This window comes from Oryctolagus cuniculus, chromosome 6 (assembly GCF_051225735.1).
Source record: "Oryctolagus cuniculus isolate XC-2025 breed Fujian yellow rabbit chromosome 6, ASM5122573v1, whole genome shotgun sequence".
Classification (NCBI taxonomy): Eukaryota; Metazoa; Chordata; class Mammalia; order Lagomorpha; family Leporidae; genus Oryctolagus; species Oryctolagus cuniculus.
The window spans coordinates 17,817,453-17,843,138 of record NC_142872.1 but is presented as its reverse complement, the minus strand read 5'-3'; the positions used below and the strand labels follow the sequence as shown (position 1 = coordinate 17,843,138).

The window sequence follows — 25,686 nt, the reverse complement described above, 5'->3', positions numbered from 1 at the left end:
GGCCTCTGCATGCAAATTCTGCTTGTTGTTGCGGTTGCTCATGGGAGCCAAGCAAAGAACCTTCCTCCCTCAGACAGCAGTAGAGGATAAGTGTGTGCACACTTCCCGCACAGTCATGAGCCATACACCCTTACAGGCACAGAGCAATGTTACTATCCATGGGCATCAAAGCATCAAACAACCCAGTTCCTCTTTATTAGTGGCTGTTAGTGGGTTTTTTTGTTGTTGTTGTGGGACCTGTAGAGGACCCCTGGCACGACATTACCTGAAAGTTACAACTATTAACATTTCATCTTCTTTGTTGCTGATCTTTATCCCTGTTAAGTATGCTTTATTAAAAATCCCCCAAGTGATCTCAAGGATAGCAAACACTTGGAAGCTACTTCCTACGTGTGGGCACAGTTCAGAGTGCTCTATGAGGGGATATCCCAGCTCTTTCCTCTTTTGTAAGGCACTGGGACCACCTAGTTTCATGCAGCTAATTAACTGCACCAAGCATAGCCAGCGTGGACACTGAACATGCAGCAGAGTAAACTGGATGTCATCAAGGGAGAATCGAACCAGCATCTGAAGTCGGCCGGGCAGAACCAAACACGGCCTCTCTGCACATCCCTGCCCCTCCCTTCTTCTCACTCAGGCTGGAATGCCATGGGTCAAACAGCAGAGCCCTTAGTGGCTCTCAGGGCTCATCTCCCTTCTGTGCCCAGAGCCCAGCTCCTCAGTAACTCTCCAGGGAGCCAGGGAAACAGAGGCACAAGGAGCGCGGTGGTGGCAGGCTCTACCACACTGCCCAGCAGCAGGTCACTTACAAGGCTCCGGTGTATCCTGGCGGGCAGCGACACTCCCCTGTGACATGGTCGCAGGTGGCTCCGTTCTGGCACTGGCATCTCTGGTGACAGTCGTTACCGTAGGTGCCCTGCTCACAGCGGTCCTCGCAGCGCCAGCCTCGGAAGCCTGCCGCACAGTGGCAGGCGCCCGTGATGGGGTTGCACAGAGCCCCGTTTTTGCACTGGCACCGGCTGCTGCAGTGGGGGCCCCAGTGATCTCCGTCGCAGGCTGAGGTGGGGAAGAAAAACAAGGGAGTGCATGGGAGGGCAGCTGTGGGACACGCGGGCTCTGTGGAAAGAAGGGATGATGACCCCTCCTGGTCATTCCTCAGAGGGGACAGGGCCCAGAGACAGCCCATGGCAATGCCTCACAACCTTCAGTGTTGAGGTGTCAGCAGTTTCCAGCTCATATCTCGCTCAGCCTGTTCCTTGCCCACCTCCCCCTGACCCACCATGCCCTCCTCGCCCCCACCAGCTCTGACAACAGGCGCCTGCAAGTGATGCTGGGAGATGTGGAGTCCGTGCAGGCTGGGGCAGTGACCCGCCCAGGCAGGGACATTTCTGCATGTGAAAAGGCCTGGACTGCATCATTGGGCCAGGGATTGGTGGTGATGCATTGAATACAAGGAGCGGCGGTACGGGTTTGCCTCCACTGGGGTGTGAGGAAAGGGCAGGAAGGAGCCGGCCCCGAGAAAGCAGGGAGAGGGCACTGGAAGAACAGCGCAGGGCTGAGTGACAGTGCTGGGGGGCAGGGCAGGGCAGGGCAGAGCCCCGGGGTGGAATGACTCTGCTGCCTGGCTGGGCCGGGCGACTCCAGGTAAGAAACTTGCTGCTCAGCTTCCGAGAACAGACGGGGAAAAGTGTACGAGGGGCCTTCCTCGAGTCCCCAAAGACGTGCCACCGTATTCCAGTCTCCGTGAACTTTTAGAGATACCCTTGTACTGGTCTAGTTCCAACCCGGGGAGGAGGGGAACCTGCAACCGAAATGGACAGCAAACCCAAAGGTGACAGGCACACAGAAGCAGGTAAGTTGGAGGCAGACGTCAGCATCTTCAAGGGCAGTTCCAGAGAAACTGGAGAAAAGGAGGGTGCAGGGAGCAAACCCCTCAGGCGCAACTCCTCTGAAAAATTACACAGGATGGCGATCCACAAAACCTACTATTAATACGTGCTGCTGAGCCGGCTGTGCATGTACGTATGTGTTTATTTATTGGATGCGACAAAAACCACCAAGGAACATGCACACTGCCTAGAGCTCTTAGAATAAATTGGTTTTATGACTTTAAAAAAACAGTTCCATATCACAAAAATTTTGTGACTTCAACAAATCCGGGATAAGCTATCATAAAAAAATAACTCTGGGAGCAGATGCCTCATTACAAGTGCAGGATCCATCTTCCAACATTAGAATCTACCTTTGATTCCATGATATCAAAAGGTTGGGATGAATAATTTCGTTTTTAATCAGTATGGCTTTGGTCTCATTAGTACTTTAATAAACACTTTAACACAATTAAAAACAACGAGAGAGAATTATTGAACCTAAAGCAGATCAAGAAAGCAATTACCTAAGAACTCACAATCTTCTTTCCCAAAATAAGATTAGGTGGTAATTCCAAAATGAGTTTCTAGCCTAATTGTTATTCATAGGAGGTTTTTCTTTTATTGCCTATGGATATGGACAAAGAATATTTTTCAATTGTAATTCTTTTAATTTAGGATCTTAAAAGAAAAATAATATCTATTTCAGAAAGTTACATGGTAGCCTTTAAGTTTACTAAGAGAGCCCAAGTAGAGAAAGATTCACCCTGCTTTTATGATCCTCCAGAATAGACACGATCCTTTGAAACTTGCTCCCCGACTCATCACACCCTAAAAGGAAGGAAAATTCCCATTCCTCTTAAGACAAACCTGTTACCCTGCCACTTGACCCTTTTTTTCTCTTGCCTTCCATACAATATTGTCAATTCACTACAAGGAGTCTTCAGAAAGTTCAGGAAAAATGATTGTGAAAAAACTCATGTGCATTTCAAAATTGTTTTACCCAAAATAGCCTTCTCTCTCTTTTTTTTTTCAAAAGATTTATTATTTATTTGAAAATCAGAGTTGGGGGGGGGGGGAGAGAAAGAGAGAAAGAGAGAGAGGGAGAGAGAGATCTTCCAGCTGTTGGTTAACTCCCCAAACAGCCACAACAGCCAGAGCTGGGCGGATCTGAAGCCAGGAGCCAGGAGCTTCTTCAAGGTCTCCCATGTGGGTACAGCGACCTAAGCACGGGGGCCATCCTCTGCTGCTTTCCCAGGTGCATCGGCAGGGAGCTGGATCCAAAGCAGAGCATGTGGGACTTGAACTGACATCCATAAGGGATGCCAGCAGGGCAGGCGGCAGCTTTACTGGCTATACCATAGCACCAGCCCCAACCTTCTTTTAATTCTGTTCTCTATGAATCTTTTGAAACCCCCTCCTATCAATGATCTCACTCCCAAAACGTGAATGCAGTCCTGATCCTGCCCTCTTCCAGACAGTGTGCTGCAGATCTGATACTTTTACTGATTTCCCAAAAGTTCGTTCCTTTTTGCTCATCTCTGCAAATCCCTCTCCAAAGTTTCCATTTCCTTTTCAATTTTGGGGGAGCCTCAGATACCTGAATGAACTACCTGCCTGCTTGTTCTGCTTAAAGGAGGATTAGTAGATTGGCACAAAGGGCAATTTTAGCTTCTAAAATTTCCTTAATAAGGACATTAATATCATGTCAAAAGCATTTTTAAAATAATTGTGATGGAAAGGGCATATGGCAGAGCAGCAGTTAAGCTGTCTCTTGGAATGCCCCCATTCCATATCGCATGCAGGGCCTTGGTTGGAGTCTCAACTCTGCTTCCAATTCCAGCTTCCTGCTAAACCATGCCCTGGGGGGCAGCCGATGGTGGTTCTGACACTCACATGGGAGACCCAGATTGAGCTCCTGGCTCCCTTCTTTGGCCTGGCCCAGCCCTGGCTGTTGAGAGCAACTGGGGATTGGACCAAAAATAGATGGAAGTTCTGTCTCTCAAATAATGAAAATAAATGCTAAATAAGTAAAAGTTTCAAAAAACCATGCTGGGTTAATAGTGAGTAGTTTCATCACTGTGGCACTGTGGTGAGAATGGGCCTCAACAATGCGTGTTTCACAGACAGTTTTATAACAACAGGAAGGGGGTCAGAAAAAAGAGAGCCACTGAAGGGACAGGACTGACCCCTCCTCTACACCGTGCTCTGTTTTACATCCCATTCAACAGAGTCTGAGCAGTCAGGCACAGCTCAGCCCTATATTCCTGGAACTGGCAACAAATAAATAAATAAATAAGTAAAGACATCTCCTTATAATACAAATGAATTCAGAACAAAAATTGAGAACTATCAGTATGGAGAAAAGGGTTTTCCGCTTTCACAGATATGCTATCGAGTGGGCACGGTGGGATCCCTGATCTTATCGAAGCACTATGGCCTGTTGGAAGTGACAGCTTCCTTGCTTTGGGCTGCATTTTCCAAAAAGGCCAACGGTACCAGCACCTCCCAACGTGAATCTAGTACAGTAACATGAGTTCAAGTGTATAGACAAATGGCAAGGAAGCGGAACTAGGAGTACGCACACGTCTGTGCTGAATTCAGGCAATGCTGTGACTTCTGCTCCTTTCTTCCCCTGTCATTGCTTACGACTTCAATACATCCATGTTCAAATGTACCCCGGTGAGTGACGCAGCCTGTAGCACAAAAGCCAGCTTTCTTGCCTGGGTACAACAAGTGCAAGGGTACACCGACGTGTCCAGACAAGAAGCAGAAGTTACTCCTTACGTTCAGTGCAGGGCTCAACCAACAACTCTCAGCTCGAGTACCATGTCTTAAACAATCTGGAGAGAGCCTGAGCTCAGACCATCTGACTAACTACCTCGCATCAAAGGACAAGTGTTTCCCTCCGCAAGAAAGTGGTGAACATGGGAATAGCTTGAGGAATCAGTTACACTCACGGCACCCACAGCGTGGGTACTGGGGTTGGGACAGGAAAGATGAGGGAACAGAGTTTTGTTTCAGATTAAACTGAAAGGAATCTCAGTGTTGGTAAGCAAGTGATGACTCATTTTTCACTTCTGGGTTCAGCTCTTACCCGGCTAACAGCTGGCAATGGGCTCTCAAGCACAATGCACCCAGATCCAGGCAGATCTGGCCAGAGACGGCTTAATGAGGGTCTCAGACAGGCAGACAGCTTGCTCTAATAAGATCTCATGGTAAGTTGGAAATAAAGAATTTTAAACTCCTGTGTAATATCAGAAGTATGTAATCTATCCTCCAACCCTTGGTGAAAACTAGGAAAGCATGAGATCCCCCCAAACATTGGGTATACACTGGGACACTTACAGCAGTAACTTCCAGTGCCCTCACATTGCAACCACAGATCACATACATGCACTGGGCGCTGTGATTCATTCAACTGATGTCTCTCAAGTACCTGCATGTATGGCATACAGTGCCAAGCCTGCAGTGCAAAAGAGAATGATAGAGGCCACACTTCTAAAGGCTTTCAGTTCAACAGCAAAGACTTCAAGTTAGCAGGCAATGAAACGCTGTGTAGGAGCCAGTGTTGTAGTGCAGCCAGTTTAAGCTGCTGCCTGTAATGCCGGCATCCAATGAGCACCCATTCGAGTCCCAGCTGCTTCACATCTGATTCAGCTCCCTGCTAATGCACCTGAGATAGCAGCAAATCATGCTCCAAACACTTGGGCCCCTGCCACCCATATGGGGCCTCAGCTGGAGTTCCAGGTTCTTGGCTTCAGCCTGGCCCAGCCCCAAATGTTGCAGCCATTTGGAGAGTGAACCAGTGGACAAAGATCTCTCTCTCTCTCTCTATCTTCCCTCTCCCTCCACCGTCTCTTTCCCCCCCTCTCTGTAACTCTACCTTTTAAATAAATAAATACATATTTAATAAAATAAAATACTATGTAATAAGTAGCAAGGTCAGTATATGGACTAGCTACAATGGAACATGGGATGACACACAGCCAGTGGTGGTGTCAGGGAAGACTTCCCACCTACACTGCCACCTGCCACCTATTGGCAGAGTGTGCCACATTCATGTACAGTATGTAGGGTTTTTAAACAGGAAGTTAAGGTGGGAGGGGTGGGGTCTGCAGGAAGTCTTACTTTCGGAGGGAATGCTCACCCCAGGAGGCAGTCAGTGGTGGCCCAAGTAGTTGGGTCTCAGTCATTCAGGTGGGAGATCTGAATGGAGTTCCTGGCTCCTGGTTCCAACCAAGCCCAACTTCAGCTGCTCTGGGCATTTACAAGTGAACCTGTAGATGGAAAACCACCCCCCTCTCTATGTGTGTGTGTGTCTCCCTTCCTGCTTCTTGCCAACCCTTTCTATACAATGAAAATAAATGACAAAAAATTTAGAGAGAAGGACTCGTGCAACAGGCCAGAGGTCCAAGAAGGTTACCTTGGGCTTCTATGCATTGCATTATGGCCATGATTATCTTTCTTAGCTATGAACACAAGAAGAAACAAGCAGAAATACATACAGAATCTGGTGGAGACAGAGATGCCAGACCTATCCCCTTCCTCTCCCAGGTCTCCTACTTTCCCACATGCAACCCAGAAACACCGGAGACTCAATCTGAGATGCTCTCTAATAACAGCATTATCTTTTATCCATGACTCGGGGTGCACTTAGACCACAAGGTTTATATATATTTGCCTTGTTTCATATCTCCCAAGTAAAACTGAATTATGTAAAAGTTAAGACACACGGACACTATTTTTGATATTCTCGGTTGTGCGTGTGCAATGGCAATCACCAGGCTGGCAGTGGCAGTCAGGCACATTCTGATCTCAGGGAGGCTAAGCTGTGGAACACTCTGCACCCGAGACCAGAGCAGGGAAACAGCAGTGGCGGCGGTAACCTTTGCCTTCTGCGGAAGCCAAAAACAGTCTTACAGGAGAGAAGACAGACACCTCCGTTTTAGAGGTCACTTTGAAGACTCGTGTGTGTGTGTGTGTGTGTGTGTGTACATAAAGACAATAAAAATGCATAAGAGCTAAATGCCGAACTCCTTAATAATACTTCAGTGCCCTCACAGACCCTATTCTAACCTCCAGAGATGGATGAAGTCTTCCAGTGACCTTACAAAGTAGGCATGGTTGCCACCCCTCTTTTATAAGAAGTTGAGTTCCAGGTGATTCGCTCAGACTTCTGGAAGTACAAAGGGATTCAGCACTGACCCTCTGTCCCCAGAGTCTGCTCTAAACCACTGTGTTTTCCTCGTGCCGAAGCTATAAACACGTTTAGCCCAGCACCATTCACAACAAAGAAAAATGGAAACCAACCTAATTTTCCAGTAATAAGGAACTGGTGAAAAAAATTGGGCTACCATATGCAATTACGGAAGAGTGTGTAATGAACTGGAAGGACGTTTGCAATATCATAATTGTAAAGAGCACATTGGAATCAGTATGCACCACATGACCCAATTTCAGCAATTTATTAGAATGTACCAGATGCAACTGTCACTATTTTAGGTAAAAAATGGTCGATTACCAGCAACCGCATACGGTTGTACATAATATCTGGGAGGCTGGAGGAGAAGGAAGAGAATGGGGGAAAGACGGAGTGACCGAGGGACAATGGAAAGCCTCCCAGCAAAATGGCACCACCAAGGGTCTCTGGGACTTGAGATTACGCATGATTTTTCTTTCACTCATTTGGATTAACTGGATTTCCTAGATTTTCTACAACAATTATGCCAGAGAAAAACAAGCAGTACGTTCTTTTTTAAAAACACACCCCGCTAGCGGAGCATCTCTATCGCGACGGGTCTGTGAACCGCGCTTTGTGAGCTCGGTCCAGTGCCCGCCACAACAGTGACCTGGTGGGTATCCTTAGGACTTTTGCCTCAGAGAGGGTTTTTAACAGTAGCACATTCAGAGGAAACAGCCACCTTGAGTACACCAGGACTCAAACCCAAGATTCGATACACACAACAGAACAAGCCCTTTTCGCTATCTACGCCCTGCCACCATTGCTGGAAGCCAGGTGGCCATATGGTCAACTGCCAGTGTCAAGCCCCATCCCCACCCTAATGGTATTTGCTGCTCCTGCTTCCTTGCCCCCCTCCCCGGCAAAGTTTTTTGTTTTTTGGTTTTTTTTGACAGGCAGAGTGGACAGTGAGAGAGAGAGAGACAGAAACAGATAGAAAGGTCTTCCTTTACCGTTGGTTCACCCTCTAATAGCTGCTGCGGCCGGCGCACTGGGCCATCCTCCACTGCACTCCCAGGCCCCAGCAGAGAGCTGGCCTGCGGACAGAATCCGGCACCCCAACTGGGTCTAGAACCCGGTGTGCCGGCACCGCAAGGCGGAGGATTAGCCTAGTGAGCCGCGGCACCGACCCCTGGCAAAGTTTTAAAAGGACCTTCTCTTGAACACATGTGTGTGTGTCTCTCTCTTCCTCTCCATCTCCTGACCTCTGTCTCTGTCTCTCTCTTACACTCTCCTTCTCCCTCTTTTTCCTTCTTTGTCCCTTCCCTCTGGTCTGTCAGGTTTCCCCCAATAAACTCTCCTTCCCTAAAAAAAAAAAAAAAAAAAAAAAAGAGCAAGCTCATTCTGCAACTGAAGTATTGAAATGATCTACTTTGGGTAAATATAATATCCCACAGTTAAGTCTGTGTCTAATAGGAGCCATTTAGGCTAAGCAGCAAATGACTGCAGTTCATTGTGCAAGCTTTTGGGGTTAGCTAACGAGCCAATATTTTGGAGGACTGAGGAAATGATCTCACTAGTGAGAACATAGGACATTTCTCAAAGGAAAAATAAAATGAAGGAGACAGTCCACTCTGAAGTGCGTCTGTAAGTTGATAATGATTTAATCATCATTATCATGTAAACCAAAGAGAGGGCAAGCCTGTGAACACAGCACTGATGTCATCAGGTTTGGGAGGACCAGACCTGACGACGAGGGCCACAGAGCCCCTGGCACATGGCTGACACTCATGCTCTGCCTGATGGGAGCAGGCGTCTAGCCCAGTGGTTAGGATGCCAGTGTAGACGCCATGTTCCATCCTGGGGCACCTGGCTTTGATACCTAGCACTTGCTCTTGACTCAGCTTCCTGCTAATATAATCTCCGAAAGGCTGCAGTGATGGCTCAGGTGACTGGGTTTTTGTCACCCACTCGAGGTTGGGGATTGCATTCCTATCTCTCAGTTTACACCCAGGTCAGCCCCAGTTGTTGAAGGCATTTGGGGCATGAGCCAGTAGGTGCAAAACCTATCTTCACTCTCTCCCTCCTTCTCCCCTCTACTTCTTAAATTAAAAAAAATTATAAAAATGATATATTTGATAAACAGATGAAAGTGATTATGAATGTGGTATGTGGAGAGGGGTGTGGCTGGGTAGGATGGCGAGAGTTATGACATGAACCAGGCATTACTAGGCACATTAAGAAGCTCCCAATTCCAGCTTCCTGCTAACGCACTCTCTGGGAGGGAGAAGTGATAGTCTGACTGCTTGAGTCCCTGCCACCAGACTGCAAGACCCAGATTGAGTGCATTCTTGGCTCCTGGCTTTGGCCTAGCCCAGCCCTGGTTGTTTGGGGCATTTGGGAAGTGAACTAATGGGCAGAAAACTCTCTCTCTGTTTGTCTGTCTCTCTGCTTTTCAAAAAAATAAATAAGTAAAAAGTAGGGGGAAAGGGTGGCGAAGCTGAAATGCCACACTGAGTGTTGTTCTGGGGGAGGAGAGAAAGCATGTTGTACACTGTCTCACACAAGGACTCCTTCAGTAGGAAAACAAAAAGGATGGATGGATGGATGAGATCATGTCCTTAGGTGAGGCTCACCTTTAAGCTCACCTTGTTACAATATTCCTCAGTCACTAGCTGGCTCAAGGAGAGGCTACAACCATTTATCATCAGACAGATGCATAGCTACAAAACCCTGGGCCTGTCCTCCACCATCATAACATTTCATTTTCTTTTTGTAAAATGAGGGTGGTAGAACACGGTAGCGACACAAAAAGTACCTCTTATTACGTGTGAAATTTTATTCCATGGTTGCACACTGGAACATCCCACCCCGGGAGAAATAATGCCTCACAAACACCCGCCAGCTGTACATGGAGCTGGAATCCCAGCAAGCCCGACACTGGTCTGTGTTGTTTGTCTTGCATGAATCACCCATGCCAAAAGGGAAAATGTGGTTCTCACAATGTGAATTTCAAAAATAAAACAGCTTAGAAACTCTGTAAAGCAAACGGCAATTCCTCAATCCTTTGTCCATTTTTCTTTTAACGGGATGTGGGCAACTCAAGTGGCATCTGAATTTCTATGCCAAATGCCCACTGTCAGTTCAGTCTTTCTTTTTAATAAAAAGATTTTGTTTTTCATTTGAAAGGCAGAGTTTCAGAGAGGCAAGAGGCAGAGAGAGAGAGAAAGAAAGAAAGAAAGAAAGAAAAAGAGAGAGAGAGAGAGAAACAATCTTCCATCCACTGATTCACTCCCCAAATAGCCACAATGGCCAGGGCTGAGCTGGGCTGAAGCCAGGAGCCAGGAGCTTCTGTCGGGTCTCCCTTATGGGTGTAGGGGCCCAAGGAGTCGGGACATGTTCTACTGCTTTCCCAGGCCATAGCAGGGAGCTGGATCAGAAGTGGAGCAGCTGGGACTCGAACTAGCATCAATAAGGGATTCCAGCACTGCAGATGGGGGCTTTACCTACTATGCCACAGCGCCGGCACATTTTGTCCACTTTTACAAGATCAGCTGGAAAAACCAGAGTAACCTTGTATTGTATTCTTAGTTGTCAGTTAAACTCTGGATTTAGAGAAAGCTGTAGGCATGTACATAGTGCCCAGAAACGTAAAAGGGGGAAAAAAAAAAAAAGAAACATAGGAATTGCTTAATAATCCCCATTTCAGTATAAAGGAATATACTGTCATAAACAAAATGGCTGAATTAGTAGGCACCAAAAAATCCCACTGACCTGACTTTGCATTCATTTAGCGGCCTCATGATTCACCACCTAAGACCACAGAAGCAACCTTGAAACTCATGTTGAACCATAAGATGCTTCTCTTAAGCAATCAAACAGCAACAGAAAGGTCTGGTTGTGTGCGCGTGTATTAGATCTAAATGAATCCTAGATTACTGGAGCAGATCAGGGTTTCTAAACCTTGGTTTAATACCTCTGGGTTCTAAGCCTAGTGGTAGATCAAATGGAGATCAAACACCTTGGGGATACACTACTACCATGTATACTTAGAGCAGAATAACATACTGAATCTTAAAATTCAAGGCTATCCTGGGGACAGAGACATCAGCTTGTAATACACAACTAATCCCACCATCCCTGTGTTTGAACTAGCTAAGACTGCAAAGTACCATTCACATATAAAATGTCAAGTATCTATTAGGATTAACATACTCACTTGAACATGCATTTTTACATGATGTTTGGCTGTGATGGCCTCCCGTGACTTTCAACATGGGTAAATTCACAACGAGGAAGGGAAATTAATAGGGAAGGAAGTCCCACCCGGCACGTCTTGAGGCAAAGCCAAAAATAAGTTCCCCGAAGAAAATATCTCTATAAAGTGAGTGTCTTTTAGAAGAGACCGAAATAATTTCCCGCTATCTCAAAGGCGAGAAAAATGGGGTTCCTGAAATGTACACCCTTTCTTCTTAAGCTGGGTCCCTCGGGGTCTTTTATCTCCCCATGATCTTATTCCTTGTCTGTGGGGCTACCAAGGCGATGGTGTGTCACTCCCTTTGTTCACGCAGAAGAAAAGCTCCTCATTCAAAACATCAAGCGCTTTAAAAATAAAACAACTCGGTAAAGCCTCTCCATCCATGAAGAAGAACAATAAAAATGTATTTCCCAGATGCCCTGAAAGCACAAAAATCCCATGTCCTTCAGATGTCAGCAAACCACCGGGGAGCTGACAGAGGGCCAACAACCACCGCGGAGCACTTCCCAGGCTGCTCCAAGTACTCAGTGGCTGAGACACAGCCTTTATTCTCCTTTCAAAATGTTTGTTAAGTGAATGTTCAAAGTATGAACTGTCATTGCATAGCTTCTGTGGAGGCTTGTCTTGATTTACAAACCAGGAAAAATAAAAAGGGTGTGAAATGTGTATTGTACGTTAACACATCGACGAAATGTGTATTGTACATTAACACATCGATGCATGCAAGTCAGTGTCTCTCTGTGAGAACATCTTGATGACCCAATTCATGGCACAGGAAAACTCTCAAGGCTGGGATTAAGTAAGGATTGGGAGGATTACATTTACTTACTGACACCAAAAGAATAATACCAACCTCAGGAGCCTTTACCCAATGTCTTGCTTTATCAATTCTTGTCATATTTTCATTCTTTAGCACATTTATCTTTTGATTAAAAATTTGTCAAGCATATCTTCTGTGTTTATCAACTTCTACTTGTTCTACATGCTCCAGATAAGACCTGGCATACAGCCAGGCTTTCTCTGTTGGCCCATACTGAGATTTATCGTAAAAGAATACAGTGAGTGTTTGAGTACAGAGACACAAGACCTGGGTCCTTCCCAGAGTGGGCAGGACACTGAAGGCTCCGTGTCCAGGACCACCACCGTACACATACTCATTCTCTTAATCATGGACACGAGAGGCTAAAGGGCAGAAGCTTTGAACCATGTGCCAAAAATCCCACGGTAAGAAAACTACCTCCCCCATCAGTGATGCTTACTGGCTGGTCCCAAAGATTTAATATAGTTTTCCTGAGAAAACACATTTCCAACTATGGGAGACTACAAATAATACTATAACAAAGGCTCATCTACCCCAGACCAAGAATTAGCTTTCTGGAACACTGTCACTCGTGCTGCATCAGTGAATGGAGGAAATGAAATAAATAAAACATGGCAGATAACGCTAAAGCTTCTACTGCCTCTTTTGTGCCTGTCCCCAGCTCCTTCCTTATCACTTGTGCAGAGGTCAGTGTTGTAATGGTTCTATTTTTTCATTATTTAATTATTTAATCAATGTATTAATAGACCAACCCACTGGTTCACTCCTCAATGTCTCAATGGCCACAGCCACAGCCAGAGTCCAGAGCTGGGAACTCAAGCCAAGCCCCCCACAGGGAAGGAACCCCATTACTTGAGCCATCACTGCTGCCTTAGAGCCTGCATCAGCAAGAAGCTGGGACCAGGAATTGGAAGCAAGTGTCAAACGCAGGCACTCCTACATGGGATACGGGCATCTTCACTGCAGTGCCCAAGTCACTCCACCACGTTCAGTATGCACCTTCTAGTATATGGATGCATGCGTGTGTTGAGTAATAATACGGAATTGTTTCATGTATTTATGTGTTTTATAAAAATGTACATAGCCGCATGCATCTTGGGCTTTTCACTTTTTATGATATTGAGATCTAATATTGATATATCTGCTAACATGGTGGAATACTAGTTTGCAGTAATATTTACAGCTTATTACTATAAACTGCTCTATAGTACTACATTACATGAACAGCTTCTGATAAATTCAGCGTTTCCTATACATGTGACCATTTTCAGTTTCCAAATATTCACCGTTCCAAAGATGAAAAGAACACTTTTTTAAAAACCTAGTAATTTAGCCGGTGCCGCGGCTCACTAGGCTAATCCTCCGCCTTGAGGCGCCGGCACACCAAGTTCTAGTCCCAGTCGGGGTGCCGGATTCTGTCCCGGTTGCCCCTCTTCCAGGCCAGCTCTCTGCTGTGGCCAGGGAGTGCAGTGGAGGATGGCCCAGGTGCTTGGGCCCTGCACCCCATGGGAGACCAGGAGAGGTGCCTGTCTCTTGCCATCGGATCAGCGCGGTGCGCCGGCCGCGGCGGCCATTGGAGGGTGAACCAATGGCAGAAGGAAGACCTTTCTCTCTGTCTCTCTCACTGTCCAGTCTGCCTGTCAAAAAATTAAAAATAAATAAATAAATAAAAAGTAAAAATAAATAAAAACCTAGTAATTTTCATTTTTACCATTTTTTGTTTGTTTTTATTTGTATAATTCCTTTATTTATTATGAAAGGAACAAATCTCAAGCATTTCTTACAAGTGGTTTTAACAGCATAATGTAACTTCCCCCCTACCCTCCCTGCTCCCACCTTTAAAGAACACTTCTTTACTACACGTATCCAAGAGTTTCTCCAAAGACCATAAATGTATTTTATAGAAGTTGAAATAAAATTTCCAGATCGTAGGATCCACACATATTAAAATTTCGTTCTGAAGACAGCCAAACTGACATCTAAAGCTACTACGCAACTTAACCACATCACAGTGGTATTCACAAACCCGTCATGCTGTTGCTAGCACTTGATAAAGTCACACTTGACCTCTGCCAGTGTGCAGGTGAGAAAGGGCAGCTTGGTCCTTTCTGTTCCTCTCTCTGGTTGCTACACAGACAAGCACATCTTTGCATGTTGATTGGCCACTCGGTTTCCTGGACTCTGAATTACCAGATTGTATCCTCGGTCTACTTTTTTAGTTCAAGGATTGTTTTTTTTTTTTCCATATTGATTTGTGGGAGTTATTTACATGTATATGTACATACTAATTATTTGTTTTATATGTTGCAAAAATCTATTTCTAATCTCTTTTTTCTCTTATCTTTGCTCATGGTAACTTCTATCTTACAGAAATTTTAAAATTTGATATGATCTAAATTATCTAATAACTAATATACAGCATGGATAAATTTGCTTATGTAACCCTGACTTTATAACACAGGTTCTTCTTTTTTTAAATGGCTGCTTTTCATTAATGTATGAACAAAAATTCCTTGTTATATATTAGCATCCATTCAAATCAAATCCATTAAAATTTAAGCTTCCTTTCAAAGCTACCTGTGTTAAATTTATGCAACAGTAGTGAGTGATAAAATCACTTCATTCCTCAACTATTTACCCTACAGGAATAGCCTTTATTAATAGGATAAGTATTATCCTATTATTATTTTCTGCCCCTTATTATTTTTATACATCTCAAGCAGGTTTGATCTTCTCCAGGCACAAATCAGCTAGGTTCTCTGTGAATTGAAACATACTTTGATCAAAGAGTGCAACAGCATGATTCGCTTTTTAAAATTTTTTTTTGCCTTAAGAAAATTTCTACATATTTTTAAAAATTCTTTCACATAATCACAAATGATCAGATGTCAGATAAGGCCATGGAAGATGCTGGACTATGAAATAAAGCAATATGTTGAATTTCAGTAAATTGACAAGATACTAGGGCACTCCAAAAAAAAAAAAAAAAAAACAGAGATTGAAAGATGTTTATGTTGGGCCAGCGCCGCGGCTCACTAGGCTAATTCTACGCCTGGCGGCTCCGGCACACCGGGTTCTAGTCCCGGTCGGGGCGCCGGTTCTGTCCCGGTTGCCCCTCTTCCAGGCCAGCTCTCTGCTGTGGCCAGGGAGTGCAGTGGAGGATGGCCCAGGTGCTTGGGCCCTGCACCCCATGGGAGACCAGGAAAAGCACCTGGCTCCTGGCTCCTGCCATCAGATCAGCGCGGTGCGCTGGCCGCAGCGCGCCGGCCGCGGCGGCCATTGGAGGGTGAACCAACGGCAAAGGAAGACCTTTCTCTCTGTCTCTCTCTCTCACTGTCCACTCTGCCTGTCAAAAAAAAAAAAAAAAGATGTTTATGTTGGTGCAAAATAAATTTTTTATCCACGCACACAAGGAACCTTCAAAGTATTCATGAAAAATTTGTAATACAAAAAGATTATTTATGATATTTCCAAATTTTTTGCACCAAAATAAACTTCCCCTTTTCCACGAACCTTCTGAAGGATCCTCATACACGTGGTTCTGTTGAAACTGAATAGTTTGGGTAAGAGGAGGAGCAACCAGTGAGTCCACAGGACCACCTGATACATATTATTTCACTCTAAGCAGAGCCACCAGGAAACACATTTCTGTTGTCAGAAAATGGTTCTTCTATGTTTATATGAAAAATTATAAAGATTTATGAGCTAATATGGTTGCTCCCAGTATGAACATTTTTTAAAAACTCAACTAAGCTATTCCCTGCTATTTGTTTGATAAAAGAAGAGTCTAAAAAGGTTAATGAAATTCTCCTCAGTGCTATGTGACTTGAAATAATTTGTAGTCTGAATCTCTTTGCCTAATTTTGTCCTGATCGTACTCCGTTTGGGTACAAATTACCAGCTAAGTCCTTTCTCATCATACAGTATTTTCACCTTGAGAAGTAATATGGGACGTTCAGATGGCAAAATCACGTACATTCTCCATGCAAATAGAGGCTGACTTTCAAACAATTTTCTTAGTCATGGGGCCATTAAATCACAGCTCCCAAGAGTGACAGCCTTGGTATTGACACCACCATCTTCTTTCTCTTGAGGGTAAAGAGCTGCTGGGCCCACCTTTTCCTCCAACTCATGGAAACCACCTCTCCTGCAGTCTCATTTCAGTTACCAGTTGATGGACAAGGAGTCTCCTGCTAAGTCACCAAGGACACACGTGTCTGCACTGCGCTCAGCCAAGGTGAATCCGTGAATCTCAAGGCCAGGGGGCCTGGAGCTCCCTAAAGGAGCTGAGCGGCAGACTGCCAGCCATGGCCTTTCTCTGACGAGCTCGGTTCTCTTCTGCCTTGACCTCTCCAGTTCTCTGCCTGTCTCTCCACAGCCTTCAGCCCCTCTGTGAAATGGAAAGCGCCTTGAAAGGAGAGGCAGAGTGCCCGAGAAAAAGTTAAAAATGAATGTGACAGACAGTAACTGGAGGACAGCCTCTCTATAGACGGGGAGGGCAGGGAACTTAGGCGAGATCTAAGTGACGCAGTGAAGTGAGCCACGTCAGGACCCAGCAGGAAGACTACTCCAGGCGCAGGAAAGACTAAGTGCAAAGTCAGAAATGAAGGCAGCGTGTTTCCAGAACAGGCAAGCAGAGAATGAGCAGTGAGACAAGGAGCAGGGTGGTCAGGCCGCGCAGACGTGGTGGGTCACGTTCAGGGCTGTGCAGTTTCTCCTAACTACAGTGTGACATGCTGGGCACTTTCGAGACGGGGAGTAGTACAGCTTTCCAGCATTGCCTTGACCTCAGCAAAGAGAACTGACGCTAGGTGGGGAAACCAGCAGGCAGTCTACTGAAATCACCAGTGGACAGCGAATGGAGTCTTGGGTAGGTGGCACCAGGTACCACGGTGAGGAGAGGTGTGATTTGGTTCTATCTTGACCTTGAACAAGATTTTCTGATAACTGGATATTGCAAAAAGTAATAAAAGAAAAGAGAAAACAATTCGTGCTATGTAATGGAGTTCCATAGCCTGACAGTACAGCCTCATCCTTCTAGCACCTGCATAGGAACTGACTGGCATGGGCCACGTAGCTGCCCAAGTCATTCCCACTAAGCCAGAAGCAGCGTGAGCCAGAGAGGAGTTCCTGTGGCAAGGATATCCATAATCGGTGGCTGGAAACATTGCAATTAAGCAAACAAACACACACATCAGCTTTACTGGGGCTTTTGTCTGAGGCATCTCCTGGCAGACAACTGTGAACAGAGAGCTCCAGATAAAGCAGGACTTTGTGACCCACAGGACAAGATGAAATATCCCCAATGAGCTGCCCATCACTGCCCAATCAATGACCGCACCATGGGAGAAGTGTGGCAGAAGCCGTATGTCTCATGCCAAGAACTGCCAGAACCGTGCACTTTCTGCTGTCACTCAACAGTAATTGTGCCATTGAATCCTTGCAGACATACGAAGTGGGACACCGTTAAAGCAGACACTTGCTTTAAGGGGAGGCAAAGGCGGCCCAGAAACAACCCAGAAAGGAGAGCAGCTAGGACGATGGCAACCCCGTTCCAGGACGGGGCTAGAGGGGCGGTGATGTGATTTCTCTGCCCCTCCAGAAAGTGGCCAGCAAGGCTTCAGACTCTTTCAGAAGGGCAACATTAGCAGGTTCTGTCTGTGATTTTTATCAAACGATTTGGATGCTCCATCAGTGATCCAGCCTTCGGGCAGTTCTGATGAGCTATTTGGGGCTCAAGCCTTGCCACTCATCACCACTAAACCAAATGATCTACTCCTGCTTGTGCTGCCTGTCAAGCTGATTCTGAGTTGCCTCTGACATTGGCCGGGCAGTTTAATGACTTGCTGCGAGGCCTCAGCTCTGGGGGCCTTCTCCCTTCAGACTCCATCGATCCCTCAATTGTGCCCCATCAATGGATCCTGATGGCAGACCTTGCTGGCGACAATGTCAGCTTTGTGTGCCTTGCAATTTCTGCCTTGTAATATCTCCCAAATGCGCCCGCCCATGTGAGTATCCCACAGGCAAAGTCTTATTGCTCACTCTACACTGCACAGCATGTCTGGTTATATAAAAGGTCATCAGTGTTCCTTACATGGAACCTCAGAATGGCTGAACTAGGCTTGCCTCTAGGGCATATTTTCACTGCTTCTCAGTACACTTAACCAGAAATGCTATTATTGACTGAATAAACCCCAACATGGGTTTTCTGGACCAAAATTAATTTCCACTTTAGCCCCTCCTTGATACTAATGTCAAAAGCAGAGAGCCTTCAGGACAAGCATTTGAAAACCACTTGCCAGCTATAGGCTGATTTACGGCTCTCCCATCTGTGTCTTACAGCCATGAGAGAAATGGGAAATCATAAACAGGCTTATATAGGTTAAGAAAACAAACGTGCTGTTACTACTCATGCAAAAGGTTTACCGTGTTGGCAACACAAAAAAATGTCAGACACTGCACACAGAAATTCATTCAAGGAACTCACACCCAGGATTGTAGACTTGCAAGGGGTCACAAATACAATCTGGCCAACATTCTTCATGTGACAAATGAAGAAAAACTAGATGGTGTCATTATAAATTCATCGTCTGTAATATGAATGTATCCTCCACATCTCTCAGGGGATTTCTCTAACATTTGTCTAGAGTTGTCTGTCCCGGCCGCCTGCCCTCACCCCCTCACCACTGCTGATTCTGGCTGCCTTCGCTAAACCTTTCTCAGAAGGCATAGGATCGTCATGATTAAAGCCACCAGCTCCGAATGAGAAGTGGGTCCAGCTCCCCCATTTATGAGACACACAAACCCAGGCGAGTCACTTAATTTTTCTGTGCCTCCATTTTCTTATTTGTAAACCAGGAACGAGGACTGTGACCATCTCATCGTGTGCTGTGAGCCTCACGTGAGGTCATTGCTGTAAAGGCCATTCCCAGGAGACCAGCACCCACCCCGCCTCAGCTGTTCCCTTATCCCCTGCATCCGACACAGTGCTTTGCCCACAGAGACTATTCAAGGAAAGCTCCCAATATGAACACTGGCATGGCCTGCTCAGAATCACAAAGTTGAGTGAATAATATTAAATGGAACAAACATTGACTGTGCTCCAACCATATGCCAGGCACAAAGGGGCTGCAAGATCAGTAACAACGGCCCCTGCCCTCCAGGAATATCACCCAAGGACTGGGGAAGAGGAATTGAGGCCTGATGCCTGGACAGACAGACTAGTGCAGCGGAAGAGCTGGGAGCAGGAGAGACAAGTGGGAAGAAGGAGATGGTGAGAAAGATGAACACTGTCCTCTCATACAGGCCAAGGGACACATTAGGGTGCCAAGGAAAATAAAATATGTGTGTGCTTTTAAAAAAATCATTTTAATCAAATTTAAAAAGAAACATTATGTATGAGGCTAGTCAAATAAATCATGATTTCATTCCAGGGGGACAAAGTGTGCACTGCTCTCTGACACACCTGGTCTTCATGCAGAGAGTGCACTGAGGGCTGGGAACACTGATCGCCTCGTGGGTAGGGACACTTCCCTCCATGGGCCAGGGACCAGATCTCAACTGTGTGCCTGAAAGCATCTGTCAGTCCCTAGATCTCCCACGTACTTTCCTTTTAGTTTTTTTTTTTTTTTTAAAGATGCATCCATTTGATTGTAAGTCAGCATTACAGAGAGAGGGGGAGAGACTGGAGAGAAAGAGAGAGATTCTCCATCCACTGGTTCACTCCCCAAAGGGCCACAATGGCCAGGGCTGGGCCAGGTGGAAACCAGGAGCCAGGAACTTCTTCCAGGTCACTCACCTGGGTGCGGCAGCCCAAGCAATGTGGCCACCTTTCATTTTCCCAGATGCACTAGCAGGGAGCTGAATCGAAAGTGGAGCAGCTGGAACTCCATGGGTGCCCACATGGGACGCCAGCACAGCTGATAGTGGATTAACCTGCTGCGCCCTAGCGCTGGCCTCATCCCATGTATTTTTAGAAGGAAAACAAAATTGATGGTGGTATGTAACAGTGATCAGTTTAATGCCCCTTGGCCACTGTAGGCTCCAATGTCAATCAAAGCAGTGACTCTTCTTGCTGAATTGATCGGGATTATCAGAGGCAGACTGGGTTCCTGCTACACAGGATGGAAGGGAGAACGCCACCTGGACCCCAGGGATTCTGCAGAGCACTGACAACTCCACATAAAGGTCAATGGCAAACATCAACGACCAGAAAAAGCAGGACAAGCGGGCTCTCAGATCCTTCCAGGACGAAGGTTTGAGCGGCTCCACCAGCTACAAAAACCCGAGCAGCTAAGGTTCAGGCTGAGCATGGAGGACATAAGGTATGGGGAGGGGCCGTGATGGCACAAGGAGCCAGTCTGATTACCAGAGCAACGATGCTATGAATCCTACATCTATCACCAAATTCACATGTAACAAGAACCAGACAGAAAGGGAGCTAGAAATAGAGTCCTCAGAGAGCAGGCCCTCTGGGGGCCCCAGCATGGTGCAGTGGGATAAACTGCCACCTGCGATGCTGGCTCCAGTCCTGGGCGCCTCACTTCCAATCCATTTCCCTGCTATCGCACCCGGGGAAACCAGTGGAAGATGGCCTAAATACTTGGATTTCCCACCACCCACGTGGGAGACCTGGATGGAGTTTCAGGCTCCTGTCTTTAGTCTGGCGCAGTCCTGGCTGTTGAGAACATCTGGGGAGTGAACCAACAGATGAAAGATTCTGTGTGTGCATACGCGTGTGTGTTTCCTTCTCGCTCTGTAACTCTGCCTTTCAAATAAATACAAAATAAATCTTTAAAAATGGAAAAGCAATTAGGCCCTTTTAACGGCTGTGTAGTGGGTTACTAGAACACACATTTTATTTCTGGAATTATCTGGCCAAAAGTAAACAAAATGAGACATTTCCTGATATTAGGGTAACTGCCACCGACAATATCCAGGTGGCGTTTTCTCATATGGTTAAAAAAATGTGTCAGAAATGTTTTTCTTGGAACCTCAATATAGGTTTCAGATATCTGCTGATTTTTTTTATCTTTTAAACATTATAAAGCCAAAGTATGAGTTAAGGAAAAGAAACCAAAGATTGCCTAAATATCACCTTCTGGAATTAAAAGAACATATACTCTCAGAATTCTACAGAATCCATTTAAAAGTCCAGAAACTCCCAAATAAAGCAGGCGTTTATGTTCCAGAAGGCCCAAGTCAGCTGGTTGGAGTACGAACCTACGCAGGCTTTCATCTGGCCTGCACAGGCACTCGTCAGTGTGAACCGTGAGTTTGAGGTAGGCTGCGGCACTCAGGAGACAAAGCACGCAAAAGATGGCACAGCCTTCCCGCCCTGGAATTAGTAACAAACCTCATTTTCAAACCAGGAATACACCCACTCTCCCCTTTCCCAAGCAGTTTATAATAATGTTATTTTTCTTCGAAATGTCTAGGCACAACTCATTTTGAAGCTGGAAAGTTCACGAAAGCAACATCGTATTTGAGGTCAGTCGGCCAGAAACGTGGACGTGCGCCAAGCCCCACGTCCTTAGCATTCTGCCTCAATGGCCTGTGAACAAAATGCCTGCTCTCCAGCAGAAGCAAAACAAAACCCTGCAAGGCAGCTATCCCCGGGAACTGAGACACACACACACACACACACACACACACACACTCACACTCACACACACACGCACACACACTCCCTGGTACAATAAAGACTCTTTCAGACCAAATGCTCTGTGCATGTACAGCACCAGGGCTTCTGCTGGAGTTGTTGCTCTGGGGAAGGCCAATAGCGGATCAGTCCAAAACAGGTGGTGCCAACAAGATAAAGCGCTATCGCCCCCAAGGAAGCAAGTGAAATTCTCAGCACGAGCGTAAGGAGACAATGTGAGATCCTCTTGGACTGGCCTCAGAAAATTCCCAGTAGCAATAAAAATACACTTACGCTGTCATGGGAACCCGCTAATGTTTTAAAACTGTGATTTCCTTTTCACAAATGTAGTGCTTCATGTATTACAATTTAGTGCCGTTTCAATTCCTCTCAGAGTTTTCGAAGCAAGAGAGAAGAAGAGAGGTTCAGGAAGTGGCACAATTATGCACGCAGCGATGAGTTTTAACCATGAAATTCAGCAAAGCAACTGCACTACAGACACTCCATCACTCAGTCCTCATGACAAAGGCTACAGGGTACTAGGTGCACTCTGCTTGAAGTCCAAAATGTCACCATTGCAGAATTATGATTCTAACACAAGGGACACAACTTTTACTCCATACTATGACTTCATTTAACAAGTACCACACTGTGCATGATTCTGAAACTGTTACAAATATTTTCCCCCCAAAGTTTTCTGCCTCTGAGTTCAGACCGGAATAATGCCAAGTAACAAAAATACTCATTTTACTTTTGAGTTAAAAAAAAAACAACACAAGTGGTAAACTGTTATCCTCAAGAAAGTCTGGTGGGTAAATCAACAAGTACAAGTAGTCAGAATTCAATGCCTGTACGACCACAAACACCTTCCTGTGGTAAGAGGACTAAAACCTGGACCCTCACATTTGTGTTCACCAATGTATGGGTACTGGGTTATTAAAATATCCTTTTTTCCAGGTGCTCTTCTTTATACTCAATTAACAACGGCTCTGTATAAAAGACGTGCAGAGGTTTAAAAGGAACTCCATGAATGCATTGACTGGAATCTGCATCATGCTCTGCAAGGGGATGGAGGGGGAAACTGTGGCTCAGGGTGATCTGCAGACACAGGGGCCCATCCAGCACAAACATCCCTGGACGGACAACAGCAGGTGGAGACTTACCACTGGAGCAGTTGGTCCCACCCCAGCCAGGCTCACACTGACAGGTGTTTGGAGCAATGCAGCGACCGTGGACACATTTATCAGCACAGTGAGCTGTCAGAGAGAAAATCAATCAAATAAAGAAAGTTGGCACAAGACAAAAAAAAAAAAGCCAACAACACAGCTGTTGCACATCCCAGTGTCAAGTATCGCTTAAAAACAACATGCACGCCTGATAATTCCCTTCAATCCGTCCCTTGGCCCTCTCCCAGTCTCCTGTGGAACCAAACAATTCTCCTTCTCATTTTGATATCTCCAAGTAAATTCCTTCATTTCTACTATTTAATTCTACTTCATGCTAAATTAGGAAAGACGTTTCAAGGATAATTGCCAAGTCCACTTTTTAACAAAATTATCAATGAATTCCAAATATATCCTCTTTGTTTCAGGAGGAACATTTGTGGAAAAAGCAACCATAAAGCAAGGAATCAGGACTCCAGAGAGAGAGAAGTGATTCCCTTTAACGTAACACGTTCCCCGGAAGCAGAGCCACATTTCTCTGTGACCATGTCATTCACAATTATGACACAGCAGAATCCCATCCCCTTTCTATCTTGGGGAGACTATTCGAAAATTGTCACCCAGGTCTTTGGGAAATATTGTCTCAATCCCTTTTTGTTAGTGTCTATCTTAGGGTTGACTCAATTCTTGGAGGTAAGGGAGCATCTCTACAAACACGCATGAATGCACAGTCTTATGATTTGCAAAGTCAAGGTTCAGCTGGCTGACAGAAACGGACATCAACAATAGACTGTACTGGACATCAACATTGCATTCATCCGTATTGTCATGTACGTTGGCTAAATATTCTTTTTTTTTTTAAAGATTTATTTATTTATTTGAAAGAATTACACACAGAGAGAAGGAGAGGCAGAGAAAGAGAGAGGTCTTCCATCCGCTGGTTCACTCTCCAATTGGCCACAATGGCTGGAGCTGAGCCAATCCAATGTCAGGGGCCAGGAGCTTCTTCCAGGTCTCCCTTGGGGTGCAGCAGCCCAAGCACTTGGGCCATCTTCTACTGCTTTCCCAGGCCACAGCAAAGAGCTGCATCGGAAAAGGAGCAGCCGGGACTCAAATCGGCGCCCACATGGGATGCCAACACTGTAGGCAGCGGCTTTACCCACTGCCCCACAGTGGCAGGCCCTAAACATTCTTTAAGGCACCTACATATTTGAGTAATTAGGAGAGCAACTGGAAGAACTTTGGATTCACTTATTTCAAAATCTTATCTAACAGTATCCTATGTCCCTGTGCCTTAAACGGTTTACTAACCTGCCTCGTATCACAAAAGTAACCTGGTTTTACCACCCAAGACAAATGAAATAACAATGAGTAAAACAAACCTCACCTCCTCTTCTACCAACTAGTAACATTTTTATGCATCTAGAACCTTTCAGGAGTTTTTTTCCTATATATTTTTCTCCTTTAAAAAATCCAGAATCATAATTATTTACAAATTGCTTTTTGACAGTGATAAAAATATTTCCATGTCATTAAAATATTCTTTTCTGCAGTGCAGCCACCAGCATGTATATAATGTACACTTGTATACATACAATGAACAAGTGTAGTACATACACAGTACTGGACCAACAGTAATGATCACTTCTCAGATCTCAGTCTTAGATACGGAGAGACACAAGGGAAAGGCATTTCAGGTGATGGGAGAGCAAAAGCAAGCAGGGGGCAGAAAAGACATGGGAAATTCCATTTGTGGGTAGCGTCTGGGGCACAGAAAAGCAGAGAGAACCTGAGATTTAATTAAAGTGTTAGGTCTTCACTCCGAGAATTAGCTAGGAATACACTAATAAAAGTATAAATTTGATCCAAGAAGCTATCAGGTAAGAGATACATGATAGAATAAAGTGACCACAAATTTCAGGTAGTAGAGCCTCATCTCCTGTCGCCAGAATAATTCTGTGATCGGCTGGAGGCTGCCGGGCTTGGTAAGCTTGGGACCCTGGGCCAGGGCAGAGCTTTCCGACATCAGAGTTCCAAGGCAATGCTTAGCAACCTCATAATATTTGATTCAGACAATTACACATTTAGTTGTGATTAGCAGCAGAACCTGCCTGCTGCACACTAACACACTGTCCCTGCAATATGTTGACTTTCGCTGCTGAGTGAGGAAGCACGGGGTGACCTCAGGGCTCAGTGCCTTCTTCCATCTCTATGTGATTTTCCTTTGTAAGGCCATAACTCTGTACTGTCCTTTCTTGACAATTCAGACATGCGCATTTCTAAAGTCAGCAAAATACCATAATCCAATGTGGTGCAAGTAAATACCACAGAAGACCTGAATCTGACAGTGCGGGGCATGCTCTGGAGGTGGCATCACACTGGGCGACATGATAGCACCCACACGAGACTCACATCTTACGGACAGCGCTGCGCCCACTGTGATATAACACAGGAGACACAACAGAATGCCCCTGTGCTGGCTACACACTGCCCCTGGTCAGCCTGCAGACACAAATTCCTCAACTCCCCCTCCTTCAAGACATTAAAATTATTAAAATTCCATGTGTGTATCTCTAGAAGTTCTAAAAATCAGGCACTGTTCGTCTTTAATGTGCAACAAGACTTAGTTTATCCTCTGCCTTTAAAACAAAACACAGAAGTTAGATGTGGTGGTTCCTGGAGAAGAACTATCACTCATATCCTCAAATGTCAAGGTTTGTGTTTTTGCCAATTTATTTTATACTAAAGAACTATT

At 45.5% G+C, this 25,686-nt stretch overlaps 1 protein-coding gene across 3 annotated transcripts in view; it reads right to left on the bottom strand.

Annotated features, from left to right (window-relative positions):
• MEGF10 (multiple EGF like domains 10) overlaps nt 1–25,686 on the bottom strand; it is a 171,349-nt gene that overhangs the window by 61,875 nt on the left and 83,788 nt on the right. For all 3 annotated transcript variants that reach the window (XM_051844159.3, XM_002710085.6, XM_089334908.1), the window contains exons 5-6: nt 22,932–23,024; nt 810–1,056 (exon numbers count right to left, since the gene is read on the bottom strand). In XM_051844159.3, coding sequence (XP_051700119.3) covers nt 810–1,056; nt 22,932–23,024 — 340 coding nt within the window. The remainder of the gene's footprint in view (nt 1–809; nt 1,057–22,931; nt 23,025–25,686) is intronic.